This window comes from Prionailurus bengalensis, chromosome D1, assembly GCF_016509475.1.
Source record: "Prionailurus bengalensis isolate Pbe53 chromosome D1, Fcat_Pben_1.1_paternal_pri, whole genome shotgun sequence".
In the NCBI taxonomy this organism is placed as follows: domain Eukaryota; kingdom Metazoa; phylum Chordata; class Mammalia; order Carnivora; family Felidae; genus Prionailurus; species Prionailurus bengalensis.
In genome coordinates this window covers 88,153,181-88,172,946 of record NC_057346.1, presented here as the reverse complement: position 1 = coordinate 88,172,946, position 19,766 = coordinate 88,153,181, and the positions used below count along the sequence as shown (strand labels likewise).

Here is a 19,766-nt window from a genome sequence, read left to right as displayed (position 1 = left end):
AAAAAATTTTTAAAAAGTGTTTCACGGCACTCAAACTCTTCAGCAAGGCATTTAAGGCCTTTTGCAGTCTGGCTGGACCCACCTGCTCAGCCATGCCTCCTGTTGGTACCTTTTCCATAATCCTCCCATGCCCTCATTAGCCTATTCAGCATAGTGCCAACTACAGTTACTGAGCACTGGCTTGTGCCTCGGACTGTGCCTGGTGCTGGATATATGAGGATGAATAATAGCCAGTCCATGCCCTCAAGGCATTCACAGTTTCAGCCTTATTTGGTATGACTGGTACAGTGCTGAATGCATGATGTCAATTATGACATTTCATCCGTACTGCAGTTCAAGGGGGTGGCATTATTATGATTCTCCACTTTAAAGATAAATAAACTGAGGGTTGGAGAGGTTAAGCAATTTCCTCAGGCTCACCCAGCTGGTCGGGGGTGGGGTCGGGATTTGCACCCAGGTCTGTGTGATGCAGAGCCAGAACATCTGAGCACTGCCTGATGATTCCTCCCATGGCCTTTCCCCTCATCCTGCAGCCTACCATCTTGGCTGGGCATCTGCTACCGTACTTGGCCTGGCTCCCATGTTGAGACTACTGGCCTGTCTGTGAGGAACTGAGAGTCTCCGATGGCAGCTAAGGCTTCCCAAGAACCTAGTTAGGACAGCAAGCTGGCTCTGGTCCTCTCCCTCTTGCCCCCACTCTCCCTGGATTTGGCACCTCACCTTTCACACTGTGTTGAAGTTACCTGCTAGATACTTCAGGGGACTGGGTTGATGATGAGTGAGCAGAAACAGAGATATTAAGGAAGGACAGGCTTCAAGGGTGGCCACTGTTATTAGGTTAATAATAACAGTTCTCACATATGCTCAGTCCTGACAGCCTTCAAAACACTGACACCTCATTTTGTGCTCACAAACACCCTCTGAGGAAGCAGGGCAAACATCACAGTCTTCGTTTAACAGGCAAGAACACAAAAGCTCAGAGAAGTCCAGTGACTTGCCCAAGATCACACAGCTAAGTGGTGAAAGACTCAAGACCAGTCCCTCACTCTTCTGACTCATGGGTAGTGGTCTTTCAGGCCTCAGTTTGAAAATCACCTGAAATTAATTAATTGCCATTGGACACAGCCTCGTGTCCCCTGATACTATTAAGACATAATGAAGTATCTATAGCTGCTTCAACGAGTTTTGTAAAATTAGAAAATCAAAATAATCCTCAACAATTTCAAAGGTAGACATGCTATCCAGACCTTTGAAGAAAAAAAGGACCTTTATAATAATGAAGGCCAACTTGTATGTAATATTTATATGCCAGGCACAGCTCAAAGTAACTTACGAAAATCAATCCTCACAACAACCTATAAGTAAACACTGTTATCATCCCCATTTCACAGATGGGAAAACTGAGGCACAAAGAGGTTAAATACAGGCCACACAGTCTGTGAAAAAGAGGAAACAGCTGGGCACCTTCAGGGGGTGACTGACCTGTCCCGGGCAGATGGTCATGCCAACCATTGTGGACCCTCCATCCTCCATCCTGCATCTGGATGTGGCCCTACCTACTGTCCTGTAAGGCTGCCTGCTCCAGGAAGCTGTGTTCTCATCAATTATATGAAGGGAAACACTGGGCAAAGGCTGTGAATCCAATGACAGAGTAAAGAGAAATGAACCAGGAAGAAAGAAGCTCATGAGAGCCCTGACACCTGGCCCTCCTGCATTTATCATTTTCTCAACACTACCTACAGAAGCCTAGCTGACAACCATGGTAACAGGGTCACGTCTATGGTACCTTGTCTCCGAAGAAGGGTACGGCCGTGCACGCCCTGGCCTCAGCTCCCAGGATGGCTGCACTCAGCTCCTCTTAGCCTGTCAAGTCTATTACTGAGACTCAGCAGGGATCCCCGGGAATGTCCTGTGGCACTGCCGTCTGCATTCTAAAGACACGATGATGTCCCTGGAGACTAGGAGACCATCCTCCCACGCTATGGAGTGGTCACGAAGGCTAACTTTTTCATTCCGCCTCTTTCCTTGGCATTAAATGAATTCTGGTCACACACACACACACACACACACACACACACACACACACACGGTGTGAGATGCGACGCGGGCAGCTCTCTCCTCTCCAACACTGCAGTGTCCCTGGGATGCGAGGGCAGAAGGACTGCGGTAACAAAGAGGCAGTTCCACCCCGCTGGCTTCCTGTGATAAAGGAGCTTTGCAAATCAAAGTGCGGAGCTCAGCCTCATTGAGGGAGAAAACAACCAGAGCTACCACACACAAGTGAATTCAGTCTTCTCCTGGAACATTAATTGGCTTGATTTTCAACATCGGCCACGTATCTCTTCAAGCACAATTCACCAGGTAGGAACATAAAAGGGGCTATGAAAACCCACAAACATGAATCTCTTCCAGCTCCAAACAGCTTTCAAGCCAGAAGGTACACTGAAATCGTGTGCTGCCCCACTGACCTCAGCAAATTAATAAAATTTTGGCTTAATCTGTAACACAGAGTTGCCATTTACAATCTCAGTATGGCATGTTTTGCATTCCTGGACTCGGCTGCAGTTAGATTCTGGTAATTACTGTTATGTCTGGAAGGCTCAGGTTGTAACTAAGCTAAGATGGAAATGAAAGACCCCTTCTTGGAACAGTTTTATTTGTCACTGCTTGGGCGATGGCCAAGACTGTGCTGCATCTGGAAAGCGGGTGCCCTTTGTGTCAACAGAAACAGAACAACATTCTTTGAAGTTTGGCTCTTTGGTAGACAGAGCGTCTAATCAAACTGCAGCTTTGCAACAGGTGAATTAGTTTAACAAACGATAAAATTCAATTGATTTCTTTTGCTGAAGCAAGGTGCGATCGTCCAGAAAGAACCAGGCATGCATGACTGCTGGCAAGGACTATCTCCATGACCTGCATTCCAATGGAATGAAAATTCCTTTTGCTGTTTCATTCCTGCACAGGTGGACAAAGCTCAGAAGTTCAGCGATGGAGGAAGAGTCTACCTGCCAAATCTCGGGGCTCAGGAAAGGGGATAATGTGGAAAGAGCCCAAAGACACAGCTATGGGCTTGAGTCGCTCCTTTTGGTGCTAGTTATGTGACTTTGGACAAATCCCCACAGCCTCTCTTTCCTTAGCCTTCTCAACAGTAATGTGACAATAATAAAACCTGCCCTGACTATGATCTACCTTATAGGGCTGCTGTGATGAGCAGACGAGGTCACAGACCCAGAAGAACCCAGCAAATTGTAAGGCATTATTTAAAGATCAGGTATTACAGATTACTGTATTTCCCTCGAGGGGATATCATGAAGGGAGCTATGTGACTGGAAAATTAGCGCTGGGAGTTTCCTCAGTCCACTCCCCTCCCCATCACCAGAGGTGTGGAGGCTGTGCAGGGTGCACGGGCTCCCGGCCAGCCTCCAGTTGAGCCACCGAACCAGCGTGTGATGACTGCCCGGCCAAGACTCTGCAGCTTGCCCATCATGGCAGCCTTCGAAGATAAGTCACTCCGGTCAATGGAAGAAGGAAAATTTTGAGAGTCTCATGTGCCCAGAAGAGCCCTGCATTAGGAGCCAAAAGCCCTGGTTCTATCATCAGTTCTGCTACTTACAAACTGTGTGATCCTAGAGCTACTTCTCTGGCAAAGGACGATGTCAGATTAGATGGCCTCCACAGCCCCTTTCAGGTCTATCCAGCTCCTAATTTTCTGTGTCTCAGTTTCCTCATCTGCAAAACAATGGCTCTTCCTTAAAGCATTGCTGTGAGGATGGGAGCTGCTGTATGTAAAGCCATCAGAAGTACTTCCGGCTCAGAGAGAGAGCATTATTAGGTAAGCATTAGCTATTGTGGCCTGACAATAAACACAAATGGTGCACAATGATGGGAGTATACTGAAAAACACTGAATTGTACACTTAAAAATGGTTAAGGTGGTAGATTTTATGTTATGTATTATTTACTATAATTTCTTTAAAAATCTGAATAAATAAAGGGTCTCCTTCAAGATAGGGCTTGTCAGAATGTTTCTGAAGGTACTTGCAATGACCTCAAAAGCTACCACTTCCCGCACCTTTGCTCTCTGAGGCAGGTTCATCATGGTGTCCGGCTTGAAGTCGTTCTTGTTCTTCCGGCAGAGCACAGCAGTGATGATGATGATGATGACCGTGACCACAGCAATGGGTGCCAGCACTGCCGCGATGATCCACAGGTTGTTGGGTGGATTCTTCACCACGGCTGTGGGAAAAGCAGAAGGAGGCACGTGACAAGGGGCACCAGAAGGGGGAAAGCAGCCCCCACACCCTTGGTCCCAAGTCATGAGATGGTGAAGAGGGTTTGGGATCAGAAAGGCCCTTGCCTTGGGCAAGTTATTCAAGGTCTCTGAGTCTCAATTTTCCTCGTATGTAAAATGGGATTATCACTTTGTAAGGCACCAGAGAGACGGGGGTGTATGTGGGGCTTTGGTGTGGTCCCTACTAGGTGCTCAATAAATGCTAGCCTTCACTATTCTTAAGAGAAAGAGGAAGATGGATTGGTATCAATTTTCCCCAAAAGTAATGTCTATGAATCCAAAGAGAAGAGAGAAAGTCTAAGGGCCAGAGTTGGATTAGAGGCAGGAGGCAGGGCTACAGAGAAGTGACTCTAAATACTGTAGTGAAGCCACCCTCCAAGTGAGCAATGAATAAACATAGCTGAGTGGGTGGATCTAACCCCCCATGGGCTGGCTGGGGAAACTTGGAAATGCCTTGGTCTAATCATAAGGATCAGACTGCTCTCAAAGCCAGAGTAAAAAGTAACCAAAGCTATTGTCAGCAGGAAGAATGCGTTATTAGAAGAGTAGGTGCCTCTGTGGGAGTGGGGTTGGAATTAATTAACCTGCAAAGGGCAACAGGGTAATGGTCATGCTCTATATCAGGATAGGGGTTAGGGTCACACAGGTGTATACATTTGTCAAAACTCATCAAATGGTATACTTAAGATATGTACATTTTATTCTGTGTAAATTTTACCTAAAACATCATAAACAAGTATTGAATTCTAGGCAACAATACGCATGTTGAAGTGTTTACAGTTGAAGTCTGCTGATGTTTGCAACTTACTTTGAAATGCATCAAGAAAAAACAAGTTGGATTAATGGCTGGATGGAAGGACAGGGAGATAAATATGTGATAATGAAAGCATAGTAAAATGCTAATTGTGGACTCTAGGTGGTGGGGACACAGGTGTTCACCATACAGTTCTTTCAGCTTTTTGTTATGTTGGGTTAGGAAGATGTAAGAAAAAAGAAAAAGCCCTTGATATGAAATGGATGAGTCTCCCCTATGCTCACTGGCAGGGAAGCCTGGAAGATACTTCTGTCCAATCAAAAAGATTAATATGTTCTTAGAACTAGAGTAAAGAAAACAGTAACCAAAACAGTTGTCTAAAAAAATAATTACTGGAAGGGAGTGGGTTTATAGGAAATCTGGAAAAGAGAGCCAAAGGGCAGGCAAGAACTTGTCCATGTCAGAGGAATGTGCCCCAACTGGCAGACGCAGGTAATCCAGCCGGGACAGGTCTATCGTGGTGAACAAGATGGCTGCAACTGGCTGTTTCGGTTTAGTGATACTGTCCATCAATCCTAGCCAAGTTCTCTGTTCTCCTATACCCTAGATGATCCCATAGACTCATGGCTTTAAATACCATCTGTGTTCATGTATAGATCTCCAACCAGGACCACTACCCTGAACTCTAGATTCCTATATCCAACTACCATGGATGCCATTTGAGATTCGCCAACTCAAATTTCCAACTGGGTACTTAAGAGATATCTCAAATTTATCATGTTCAGAACCCAACTCTCAATTTTCCCCCAAACCTGCTCTTGTGATAGTCCAATAAATTGCAACTCCTTCCTTCCAGTTGCTCAAGGCAATAACTTTGCCACTGATGTTGACCCTTCTCTTTTATTCTTATCCAACTTCCTATTCATTGGCAAACCCTGTCATCTCCATTTTCCAAATAAATCCACAATCTGTTCACTTCTTTCTATTGCTACACCCACTGTGGTCCACCCTACCAACATCTCTCATTTGAATCACTGCAATGGCTTCCTACCTTGTCCCTTGTCCTCTATAGACCATTTGCAACACAACAGCTGGAGTGATCCTTTAGAAACTCAGATCACAACACTCCTCTGCTCAAAACCTTCCAGAGGCCCCCACTCCCCTCAGAGTAAGGGCCAGAGTCCTTATAATTTCTAGAAGACCATAAGTAATCTGCTTTTCCAACCACCCTGGTTACTTCTCTGGCCTTACCGCCCACTGCTCTTCCCTTAACTCACTCTCTTCCAGCCTACCAGCCTCCTACTGTTCCTCAAATGCGCTGGACATGCTCCTCTCTCAGGGCCTTTGCACCAGCTTATTCTTACAGTTAGAATGCTCTTCACCTAGATATACATGGCTCCCTCCCTTACTTCTTTCAGGGCTCTAAACAAGTGTCACTATATCTACTCTCTATCAGATAGCAATCCCTGACCCTGGCATTCTCCATCCCCCTTGCCCCCTCCTTAATTTTTCTCTAAAGCAGTGCCTCTCAAACTTGAATGTGCATGCTAATTGCCTGGGAACCTTGTTCAAATGTACGATTCTGATTCTGTGAATTGGGGTGAGGCCTGAGATTTTGCCTTTCTAACAAGCTCTGGGTGGTGCTCATGCAGCAGGCCCCCAGGCCACACATGGAATGGTAAGGCTCCAAAGCAAGGCATTACCATCTGACATGATACATATGTATTTGTTTCATCATCTGTCTCAGCTCCTCCACGAAAAGGTACACTCCAAGAGGGCAGGGAGGTTTTTTGTCTCTTGTTCACTGCTATGCTCCCAGGGCCTAGAACAGGGCTTTGTACACAGTAGGTGCTCAATTAAAAGTCAAATGAAGGTACAAATGAACTACCATTTTCCCTGTTGCAACTCAGCTCCCCATATAGGTTTTCATGTGGCAAAAAGTAATGGCCAGTTAAAGAAGTCCCATCTCTTTGGTAGTTCTAGCCTATATTTTAAATTAGTATACTACCAGTCTGGTTTACATATCAATCCCTTATAAGTCCGGTTAACGTAAGTTGGTCTTCCTGATGCTGCTGAACTCTGAGGGCTACTAGACCCACAAAGCTGAGGACAAGGCTCTGGAATAATTTAGAGACCCCACTGGTAAGTGCCACACGGTGAGTCAGCTGGTCTTTTCTCTCTGACTTTAACCACCCTTTCTGACTTCAGTTGGTAACTTATTAGCCAAGATCTGCCTCTCATCAAGCAGCACTTGGATTTGGAGTTCTATTAGGACAAAAAAGGCTTCTTTTCCATAGTTTTTATCAATTGGTGATTAATCACATTATTAACTTCTGAAAACAGCTCATTAGATAATGTGCCTCTGGTGACATCAAACATTTAATTGCCACTGCTTTTAGCGATTTAGTATTTATATGTGAGTTTTATGCCACTAACATTCTTTAAAACTTAAGGGTTTCTATGAAAAAAAATAATATGCCTCTTTTGCCTATGCTATTCTATCCTGATGAAGAAAAATGTATAGTGTATCAGAACATGATACCCTAAATAAATATCTCATTAGCAAGACTTAATATTTACATGTCTTCTGCTTTTACTTTGTTTTACTGTTTTGGTGTATATGTATGTTCCTTCCTGGTGCAGTATATAAAATCCTTTCACCTCTATTTAAATGGAAAGAATATATTTATCTTAGATATATTAGTAAATTCCTTTAATGGTCAAAGAGATACTAAAGTTAGGTCAACTGAAATCACTCAAATCTAATGTATTCATTGGCATAGTGATCTAAAACTGCAAGTCATGTACAGAAGAGGCATGAATGGTTATTTAATTTGCAAGAACTTCAATACAGAAAGGATAAGAAAGGGGCGGGGGGACAACATGTTCTGACCTTCTGCTCTGCCTTAGGCGCTGGGATAGGTTCTTTGCCCAGGTGCTATTCTTACCCTCAATTTGCAGGTGAGGAAACTGAGCCACGGGGAGGTTAGACATTTTTATGAAAAGTCACCACTCTGAAATACAGTTTGTCAGTTCTAAGTTAACACACATGCCTGGAGGTGTTGTGTGTGTGTGTGTGTGTGTGTGTGTGTGTGTGTGTATGCAGGGGAGGGGCTGGCTCAGGGCCCAGGCACTGGGGAGCACTCAGTCCATGTCAATCTCCTGCCCAACATTCCTGTAGCTCTCATTCCACTCAGGGTGCAGCCCTTGGGGCTCTAGTAACTGTGACCCCTCACCTGCACCCTGACCTCCTGGCTGCTACTCTCTTCCATCAGTGACACCCTTGCTGGGTCTCAAACCCTCCCCCTCTGCCTGGAACCTTGTCCCTAGGTAGCCTCAGGCAGTCACTCACTGATCTTCTTAACCCCCGGACATTTAAAATCATGGCCGTTAAGGGCACTGGGTGGCTCAGTTGGCTGAGTGTCCAACTCTTGGTTTCAGCTCAGGTCATGATCATAAAATTCATGAGACTGAGCCCTGCATTGGGCTCTGTGCTGGCAGCACGGAGCCTGCTTGGGATTCTTGCTCTCCCTCTCTTCCTGCCCCTCCCCCACTTGTGCGCGCGCACGCGCGCGCGTGCGCTCTCTCTCTCTCTCTCTCTCTCTCTCTCTCTCTCAAAATAGATAAATAAACTTTAATAAAATAAAATAAAATCATGACCATTATTTCCTTGATACTCCCTGGTCTTCCCTGCTTAGTTTTTCTCCATGGCACTTATTAGCATCTAACATATTGCTTACTTATTTTGCTTATTTGATCTGCTACTCATGAATGTAAGCTCTGTGAGGGCAGGGGGTTTGTCTCCAGTGCCAGGAGAGCACCAGGCACATAATAGGTGCTCAAAAATATTTGTCGGAAAAATGAATGAACACAAATTTCCTTTGCCAAAGGATCAGTCTCTCACTTTCTTAAAGTGACATTTTTTGAAATAATGTCTGACGGCCACGTAAGGTATACCACTCTGGTTAACTTCAGTGTGGGGAGAATTTTCCCTACTCCACCAGCTGGGTCACTGCTCTGAAGGGTCCCTCACTCCAGATCCTGCAAACGGAGCAGATGAAAACCTCTGTCGGACATGCGGCCACTTCTGTAGCAGTCATTACTGTCCCGTTACTCAGAGGGGATGTGAGTCAAGGGGGCAGTGCATGCAGGGCACTGCAAGGTGGCCCCAGTGATTTAGAAAATACTGGAACCCACAGAACGTTAACACTCTCCCTTCAGAGGGACAAGCTGTTCGTTCAACACTGTGACTCTCCATTTAAGGTGCTGACCTCAGATTCACATTGCAGGCTGATTTCAAAACTATTAAGGGAAAGTGAGATTTAAGACATCTTTGCTTCTCTTCTTCTTCATTGGTCTTCGCTTCCTCCTCATTTGATCCTGCACATGGAGGCATTTCCCAGGGTCTGTCCTCCAGCTCTGCACTCTCCTTGAATGTTCTCTGGGAATTTATTTCTAACCTGTATATACAACATTCTCAAAACCTATCATGTAACTTTAACCTCTCTCCTGAGATCTAGCCTTGACCTCCCAAAACGTTCCTGAACTCCACCCCGAGTCCCAACAACACCCCCTCCATAACCTGTAACACCTCCTCAGTATCTGAATAGCGGCCCTTAATATCTCATCACTTTAACCTCAACATGGCCCAAAGTGAATCAATTACCTTCTCCCTTCCAGAAATGCTTTCCCCTCCAATCCCCTTCCTATTTTCATCACTAGCACACTTTTCTCTGAATTACAGGGGTTCCTAATCTTCAAGTCACCTTTCCTTCTTCAGTCTCTCTTCCCTTCAGTCCTTCTACCTTATAGATGACTTATAAGACATTCAGTGGATCATTTACGAAGCACTCAGTAGGTGCCCCAGGAGTGTACAAAGCCCCTTACATGCAATACTTATCTTGTTTCACCCTCCAAGTAGCTCTGTGATGTCAGGGCTTTTTTATATTCTCATTTTACAGATGAGGAAAATGAAGGTTAGAGAGGGTCTTTTTTTTTTTTTTTTCCTGGAGCTCCAAAGTCAGACAGTGGAAGAGCTGGGGCATGAATCCAGGCCTGCCATGTGGCAAAGACTCTGCTCTCAAGTGCTCACCTATGGTGTCTTCAACCACATGCCTCGCCCAGGGCCTGGCAGAGACATTTAGCAAAGGTCAGTCCTTCGCTCTCACAAGAACAGAGCCAGGCAGTAGCTGGAGCTGGATATTCCAAGATGAATGAGATGTGGTACCTGCTTTCAGGGAGTTTATGAGGGACAGAGAGTAAAAACAACTCGTTGGTCCCACGTGATAAAGGCAGTGGAAGCGTCTGGCACTAAGGGAGATGGGGTCAGGGATGGCTTCAGAGGACCAGGGAATGTGAAGAATGAATCCTCCTGTATGGCTGAAGCATGAAGTAGGAAGGAGAGCAAAATGGGCAGTATGATTGGAACAGTAGCCCGGAGAGCAGGTTGTGAAGAGACCTGAACATTTGTTAAGTACCTGTTGTGAAGGGCTCGGAAGATCCACTTTGAGAAGTTCAGATTTTATTCTGTGAACAATGGAGAGCCACCATTTTTTTTTTAATGGAGTAGATGTGAGATCAGAATCTGTGTATTAGGATAACCCTAATTACAGTACGGACAGGACATTAATAGCAGAGTGTCTGAGGTTGAGTCATTTGGAAAGAACCAGCAAAGCCCCAGAAGAGATAACAGTGAAATGGAGAAAAGGACACACATTTATTTGTGAGTTATTAGACAGGAATGGAGAGGACCAAGTGGCCGTGAAGGCAACAGAGAAGTGCCATTGAGGGACAGCCGCTTTGCAGGCAGGCATAGTCGCCTCCCAACTCTCATTTCCCGAAAGCTCTATGCACCTTCTAGTCTGATACAATCTGTCTCTCCTGCCCACGCTCTCAAACTTTCCACTGTTTCCCATCAACCACCATTGGCAAAGCCCCCAGAGCCTCAACCCTTCCTCCTGATGCTCCATTCACTTTTTTGCTGTAAATAAAGCCAGCTCCCCTTTCCTGCCCCTTCCCAAGTACCACAAGGCCTGTATTAGAAGTGAGGAGGTCAAAGAACCAAATGGTTAGCACTGAGGATGGACTGGGGACAGGAGAGGCGATGGAGAGGAAGAGACAATGAATCGGGTTTAAGTCTCCAGTGAATTATGGGGGACAGCAGGGCGTTTGGAGGAGACTGCAGTGAGGGGGAGGCAGCTTCAAAGGATCGGGATTTTGAGAGACTAGAAGGAATGGTTTGCACACAGCAGTGAAGCCTGAGGAGGGAAGACGTGCCAATCTTAAGGTATTTCTCTAATCAGTTGGCAGATTCTCAGTGGATACTGTTGCTCAAACACCCCCCACACAACCTCAGCCTCACCTGCCAACCTCACCTCATTCTGTCCCAAGAGAGCAGAAACAATCACAGAAAATGTCCTCAGGCTTCCATTACTGAATGGCTACCTGACCAGCACCCACACCCCTGGACTCTGCTTAACCTCCCAGTGCAAAAGGATGAGCTGTCCCTGCTCCTCCTTGTCCACTTAAGGACTTGTCCACTTAAGGACTTCACTCCAAGACAGTTTGTGTCTCTCTCTTCTGCATCGTCTATTTCTCCCTATTACAGTAACACATCAATATTCAGCTGTGCCCCAGTATCTCCCATGTGCCTCTCCAGTAACTGCACCATTAATTTCTCCCCTTTGCTGTCACTACTTCCCCAGCCCCATCCTCCCCTCAATCCATGCTAGCTAAGCATCGGCACCAACTCTGCCTGGAAACCACTCCTACCAAAGTCACCAACAATCTCTACCTTACCAAATCCAGTTAATCTCTGCCCTTATAGCACAGCAGAAGTTGACATAGCAGCTCACTTCCTTCCAGTACATTCCTTTCTTTGCTTATTTCTGGACCCCACTCTCCTGGGCTTCCTCCCATCTTCCTGGCCACTCCTTCTCAGTGTCCTTTGCTGGCCCCAGCTCTTTCCTCATGTGGATTACCCAGCTATACTCATGGCTAATCTGGTTAATTTCACCTGCTCCCTTAGTTCCATCACTTGTGTTGATGAATCTGGGGTCCTAGCTCCTGAGCTCTGCATAGATGTCTTTTAGATATCTCAAACCTAACATGTCCCAACAAAACTCTCAATTCCACCTTCCCACTCTTGCTCTAGCCCCAGTAAACCTCTTTCTTTCCTGCATCTTCTGCATCTCAACAAATGACACTACAACCAGCACTCAAGCAAACACGTAGGAGTCACCCTTGATTCCTCTGACCCTCACCTCCTCCTGCCACACACAGAATCCATTATCTTGCCCTATCAACTCTGTCCCTCAAAATATGCCAAATCCATACACTTGTCTGGTCTCTACCTCTACCCCTACCACCTTCACCTCTCACCTGGGCACCTGCCAGGCTTTTCACTCCTTCCTCTATAATTTATTCTCTACCTGGAGAGGGGGAAAGAGCTGAGAATGGAAACCTGGGGGACTCACATAAAGAGGATGCAGCAAAACCAATGGAGCAAGTAGCTGACCTGACCAGAGATGGGGACAGAGCCCACAGGGAGGGAAGCAGAGAGGAACAAAAGACGAGAATCTGGCTTTAAAACATCATTTCAAAGACAAGATCGCACAGGATGACCATGGTTTCTAGGCAAAGGTGTGTCTGTGAGAATCTGTTGGCCAAGGAGAAGTGAATCTGCATCAACGTGGAAGCCACACTCACCACAGATGGAAGGCAAGAGATGAGCAGAAGAGGAAAACCATGAACCAGGCATCGGGTTCTTTTTTTTAAAAAATTTTTTTTCAACGTTTATTTATTTTTTTTTGGGACAGAGAGAGACAGAGCATGAACGGGTGAGGGGCAGAGAGAGAGGGAGACACAGAATCGGAAGCAGGCTCCGAGCCATCAGCTCAGAGCCCGACGCGGGGCTCGAACTCACGGACCGCGAGATCGTGACCTGGCTGAAGTCGGACGCTTAACCGACTGCGCCACCCAGGCGCCCCAAGGCATTGGGTTCTTAAGGAGCATGGACACCAACTAGGAAATCAATGGGAGATGACCTTCCATCCCCTGATGCTCAGCAGGCTACCAAATCTAAAATGTCTACCACATGATCTCTTATCTTCATTACCGCCCCCATCCTCGTTTTCTTTACAGACCTCGTTTGGGTCCCCAACACTGGGGCCACTGCAGAGCCTCCTCACTAGTCCTGCTGCTCTTATCCTGGACGCTGCTGACAGGTTATCCTCCCTAAATACTGGGTAGTTCTAATGACACTACTCCCGCATATAGAAGTCTTCAGTAGCTCCCCACAGCCTACTGTATTATGTATGATCTACTTCTCCCACCATCCAAGGCCCCAGTCTCCCAAGCAAAACCCTTTCTGAGCTCATCAACTCTTCCTCATGTGTCTGCTCTCCAGGCAACTCAAACCCCTTGTTTTTCAAGCATGTCTGGCACTTTTTGCCTCCCTTCCTTTTCTCGTGTTTCTCCCTCTTTCTGGAATATATACCTTTCCTCTCCTCCTGCTGAAATCTTAGCATGTGATACAGTTGAGAACACATACTTGAAGTCAGATAGATCCAGATTCAAATCCTGGTGATCCAAGTACCAGTTCTGTGATATTGAGCAAGTTAGTTAACTTTCCTGAGCCTAGGTTTCCTCATCTGGAATGTGGAGCTGAATAAAGATGCTCCAAAGAGAGGAGAAAGTGAGAAAATTCATGTAAGGCAACAAGCATAGTACCTGCCACAGAGGAGGCAACTATTGTTTTTAATACCTTTTCTCTGTTCTTTCTTTCTTGATGGCCCTTCAGAGCAAACTGTCCCTCTGCTGAGCACTGGATCATTCTGCCTCCTCACTGCACTTACCCGCTTTCTGCTCCTTTATATCCTCATTAATTCCTTCTCTGCTCCTTAAAGGCAGTGACCAGGTCTAACCACTTCTGTATGTCCGCCAGCACCGAGAACAGTTCATGCAGGACTCTATAAATGCTTATTGAATCAAATTATCTTTAATTCCCCAGAAGACAATATAATCTCAGCCATGGTGATTTTTCTAGCTGTGCACAGGACTATGGTGAGGAGGAAGAGTGGGTAGGACTAGGGACAAAGCAATATCATTATCATCATCCTAGTATCCAAAACATATCCCTTACCCAAAACCTACTTCTTCAAACAACACAGGAAATAGCTGACTGATTTAAAAGAACCTTCTAGAACACAAAATATGTTTAGGTCTGGGTCCGTTAACGTGAGTTTGGGGAATCACTTTAATTTGCAGGAAACATTTAATGGCATTAAAAAATAATGAATGGAAAGACTATCCCCTTACGGTCAGCTTGCAGAAGGACAACATGATGCAGGGTCAAGGCCATCCTTTGGGAGTCAATGGTGCTCAGTATCTTGGCAGCTGCGGTCCCCAGCAATGGCTTCCCGTTGTACAGGGTGTAGTAAGTCAGCTCCGCCGGGTCCTTGGGTCCCGGCACCCGTTGCATCTTTACCATCTTTCGGAAAAAGAAAGGCCATGTTTACAGGGCATCTTGTACCGACCCTGCAATCACCTGGGCGATCAGCAGGCTCTCTCCTGATTGCTGAAGCCTTCGGTGCCTAATTGGACCCACAACGTATTTTTTAGAGCTCAACCTTTGTGTACCTCCCCATCACCAGCATCCCAAGAAGCGCTGCTATTGCTGGAAAGGGAGACAGGGAGGAGAAAAAGGTTCTGAAAATATGAACATCTGGAAAGAACAGCTTGAGACTGGAGAAGAAACGCTGAAATGGTGATGTCTTCCAGCCTCCAGAGAACTCTGGCCTCATTTGAAAATAGGCCTGCACATTAATTCAGGGCATGTTAGGTTATTCTCAAACAAGATTTCTAATTTCAAACTCCTGCAATTGCCAGAGAGGGAAAAAAAAAAATGAACTTATATGTCTGCAATTCAAAAGATCTCTGATAAAAGCAGTACTTGGAGACTCAAAGTTCTTTTTTCTAAAATAACCTTTGTTGCTTTTTCTCCCTGGACAAGTTATACATATTCACTACAGAAAGTGTGAGAATACAGAAAGCCATCAAGAAATGAAATAAAATAAAAACAATTTCCAATCCCTCTACCACAAGCTAATTACTATTATCGTGGAGCATTTGCTTCTGTTCATTGCTGGTTTTCCACACAAACCTTTTATTTAGTATTTTACAAAGCTATTTATCACACTCTCTATCTAGAATCATACATTGCTATTTTTACTTACATCCTTAAATGACCTTAAATATAACAAAAGCATAAATGGTAATTTCTACACAGCATTCTGATGCACACCTCATAAACTTATTTAGCAAATCACTTATTGTTAAACAAATTGTTACTCATTTTTCAGTACTGTAGCTAATTGATTGTTATTATAAATACACAAAACATAAATTTTTATACATAATGTTCTATCCTATGCATGCCTCATAAACTCAACAAACACTTCATTTTTGAATGGTTACTTTGTTATCAAGTTTTCACTACTATAATTAACAACTGATAAACATTATAGTATAGTATTTTCCAAAGTGTATATTACAGATTATGAGCTTTATAGGATATTAAAAGGTATGGCAGAAATGTTCACAGCAATATTGGTCACAAGAGCAAAAACTCTGAAAATTCAAAAGTCACTAACAGTAGGATGGATTAATGAGTTAATGGTATAGTCACGCAATGAAATATTATAGAGTAGTATAAATAAACTATGTCTATTTGTATCAATATGGGTGAATAAAAAAGCCTGATAAGAAACAAATCACTGAATATAAAATTCAAAAACAGGCAAAACCAAATGATGTACTCTTTAGGGATACATACACACATGGATGGTAAAATCTATACAGAAAATTTAGGCATGACTTAAAACAAAATTCAGAAGCACACTCAACTCTGATAGAAAGGAAGGGAGTAGGCATAATCAGAGACGACACATAAAAGGCTTCTGGGGTAAGGTAAGGGTAATTTACTTTGGGTTGTGATTTCTTTTTATTGGTGTTCTTTGAAGTCTACATGTCTTTATACTCCTTTGTACGTATGCTATACATAACAATTAAAAATAGGTATTACTACAGCCCAATAAAAAATGGGTTTAAAAAAATCTGACCAGATACTATCTGAATAGCCAATAAGCATATACAAAATGCTCAGTGGAGAAAAAAGGCACTGCTATCACCCAGCAGAATGACTGAAATAAGGGCTGACAATACCAAGTGTTGATGAGGGTGTGGAGTAACTGGAACTCTACATCTGGATGGTGGGAGTGTAAAATGGTAGACTTTGGGAAAAGGTCTAGCAGTTTGTCACAGAGCTAACATACACCAACGCTATAAACCAGCAACTCCACTCCCACATACTCAAGAGAAATGAAAATATATGGCTACAGAAAGATTTGTAGAAGAATGGGCATAGCAGCTTTGTTTAAAGTAGCTGAAAACTGGAAAAAGTCTGGGTGTCCATCAACAGAAGGGTGGTTAAATAAACTGTAGTCTATTCATACAAGGGAATATTATTCAGCAATAAAAAGGAATAAGCTCCTGCATAACACAACGTGATGAACCCAAAAAACACTACATGGAGTCAAAAAAGCTTTATACAAAAGAGAATATACTTCCATTTATATGAAGCTCTAGAACAGACCAAACTGATCTGTGCTATGGAAATGAATATGTTACCAAATATAAAATAGTGACATAGCACACTGTTAATTTTAGAATCTAGATGGTGAATTTGTTGGTGTTCACTATAAAACTTCTTTCTGTGGGCTTAAAAATGTTCATAATAAAATGTCGGAAAAATATATTACTAAAAACAAGGGTCTTATCAGCATTTAAATTTCCAAACTAGTATGTTGGCCAAAATTAAGGAATTTCTTTACTACAGGTCTTTTTAGAGGCTTTGGTATGCCAACAGGCCTTGGGAATCTTCAAGAAAGGGCTACAGGATGAATCCTTGCCAAACTGATATGGCCACAGAACCTCTTTGCCCCAAGGCACCTCATAGGACCATTTTTCTGGACGCTCTCTGAAAGACACTGCTCTCACTTTCTGGTCTTTGTGTTCACCTCTATTCTCCTCAAAACGTATTTCCAGGAGTAAGTTTGTGACCATCCAAGAGGTACTTGTCTAAATTGCTCACTGGTTCTCCACAAAGGTCATACCCACTTACGGTGTTTGAAAGTACCCATTTCACTTCATGCTCACCAACCCTGGATAGTACCATCATAAATCTTTGGTAGGTGAAAACGATATCTTGTGGTAGTTAAAACTTGCATTATTTTGATGACAAGTGGAGTTAAACATTAAAAATTGTTTATTGGTCATATGTATTTCTTCTTCAGACTCAATTTTTCAGATACATTCACTAGAGGAACATCTTTAAATTCCAGACATACAAGTTTCCATCTTCATGAAGGTGGCTCATCTTTTAAAATTATTTGAGCCCAGAAGAAAGGCCTCTGGGTGGAAGGATGATGTAAGCTATGTAAGAGCAAATTTTATTTGGGAAACTTGGCCACGGCATTCCTGTCCCTCAAAGGAGAGGAGGTAAGGACAGTGTTAGTACAACCAGGTAGAAGGTGAATGCTCATTCAAATATTTAATACCTTCACTCAATTTCAATTTCAATTCTTCTTACGAAGATTCCTCCAAGGGTTATGTTACCACCTCTATAAATTAGGATTTGCAGAAACAAATCCCTGCTCACTTCACTCAGACTTCCCAGGCAGCTATGGAGCCAATCACATTGACTACACAGAAGAAACGAGGAAAGAATATCTTGGTGGGCTGTTTTATACATGTAGAATGGATTAGGTTTCTTAGGTTTACAAAAAACACCAGGATTATATGGTCGTTCTTTCTCTCCCTTCAGCTGAAGCAAATCCCATTTCACTGTCTGAGTCCCAACGACTTCCTTTCTCTTATTTGGAGAAGTGTGAATTATAGGGCTCACATGGACCCTAGAGAGGGTAAACCATAAACCTGGCACAAGAAATAAACCATCACTTTACCTGGTCACAGGCTGTCACAGACCACAAAGACTTAGAATGAAAGCAGCATCTAAGAGGACAAGGGGCCAAATTCACCAACTGTGAATGGAGGACCTAGAATCTCCCTCAAGGGATGATGCTTGTCTCAGGCAAGGAAGTGTGGTCCAGAAAATGAGTTGTTTGTACTTTCAAACTCCCGAGGACACAATCTGCAGACAGATTGGAGTAATGCCTATAATTTTCTATAAAACGCTTCCTCTCTTAGACATGGTAATATCAAGCATGTGTGTTTGCATTAAGTTACACCCTAGATGTGGCAATTGCCAATCACGAGTTCACACTCTAGGGGCAGTTTGCTCAATTCCAATTAGGAAGCCCACACTCCGGAGGCAGCCGCCAAGAGTGCTTCTATACTTTGACATCTTGCTCAACAGAGCTTTGTTAATTAGCATAACAAATGTTAGCAATGGGTTCCCAGTTTTGGTGAAATTAGTGGTATTCAAGATACACGGATTGGCTTCGAATTGAATAAAGAATCAAGAAAGAAGCTTGGAGCCTCTAACCTTGGGGATGGTCATTGTGTCTGTAGAGTTCCCCCTGAAGCCGACTGAGAAGAGCTGAATCCTTGTAGATGGATTATTTGGGAGGTGCATGGAACTGACTGGAGGGTGAAGAGGTGATTCAGGGGGTGGAAGGGAACTAGCGAGAGGTACATTATTCATCTAGTTACCACTGTGGGCAGCTAAAAAAGCTTAATTCTATGGGAAATATCTGGCAATTACTGAAAACATACATTTCAGAATTCTCATAGCCACAAAGCAAGAGAGTTGCTGTATTCACACCCCCACCGCTAGTTAATTCCCAGGCACTTCCAGCCAGCCATGGCATCGACAAAGTGGGTTCTGGCATCTCAAGAATGGCCCTTCAATAAAGGTTCAGCAGTGGCTGTTGGAAGCCCAGTAGCATTCAGTAGAAATGGGAAGGGGATTTGGGCAATGTATCAATAGTGTCTGCTACAGCTCTCTCGCCTGAATCCCCGTGTGGTCGGTCACCTGACCATTATAAACATGGAGGGCTCTGTTTGTTGAGACTGACTAAAGAAGGATAACAGAATCCTGCAGCTGGAATATTGATTGGTGCATCTGCCATCCATAGGAGTTGTGGCAAGAGATCTGAAGGTCCCGAGCTCTGGGACTCCATCTAGTCTCCAGAACAGGTTGGGGAGTAGAAAGTCTATGCTTGCTTACTAATCACTTTTGTCTGATAAATATGTGCACGTGTGCAGAATTTGTTCTGAAACCTTACAGTCTAGCAGTAGTACAGGAGAGTAGCTAACTCTCACCTTCCTCCACGACTTTGATGCTTAGGACCATGAACCCCCCAAACCTAAGAGTAGTGTTGATTACATGGCTTAGTCAGTGTGCAGGGCAGGCGCTCGTCTGCACACAGCATGGTTTACTGAGTGTCAGCATACTCCCGTAAATCTATTACAAGACCCCAGTGGTTTAGTACACATACACACCCACCTGCACGGTGTAGCTTCCCAAGGTAGTGGCCCGTTTAAACCGTCGGCCTTGCTGCTGGGACATCATGAATAGCTGGGCCAGGCGCTGCTCCATGACCCGGGCGAAGCTCTGGTTGTGCAGGCCCACCAGCGAATTGTCCACGCCCTGTAGCACTGTGGATGCAGAAGGCAGAGGGGCTGCTCAGGGGACAGGCTC

The 19,766-nt window shown here is 44.3% G+C and overlaps 1 protein-coding gene across 4 annotated transcripts in view; it reads right to left on the bottom strand.

Moving 5' to 3' along the window:
• The window catches only part of KIAA1549L (KIAA1549 like), a 269,578-nt gene that overhangs the window by 73,868 nt on the left and 175,944 nt on the right, over nt 1-19,766 (bottom strand). For all 4 annotated transcript variants that reach the window (XM_043580905.1, XM_043580904.1, XM_043580901.1 and 1 more), the window contains exons 9-11: nt 19,572-19,723; nt 14,363-14,534; nt 4,072-4,235 (exon numbers count right to left, since the gene is read on the bottom strand). In XM_043580905.1, coding sequence (XP_043436840.1) covers nt 4,072-4,235; nt 14,363-14,534; nt 19,572-19,723 — 488 coding nt within the window. The remainder of the gene's footprint in view (nt 1-4,071; nt 4,236-14,362; nt 14,535-19,571; nt 19,724-19,766) is intronic.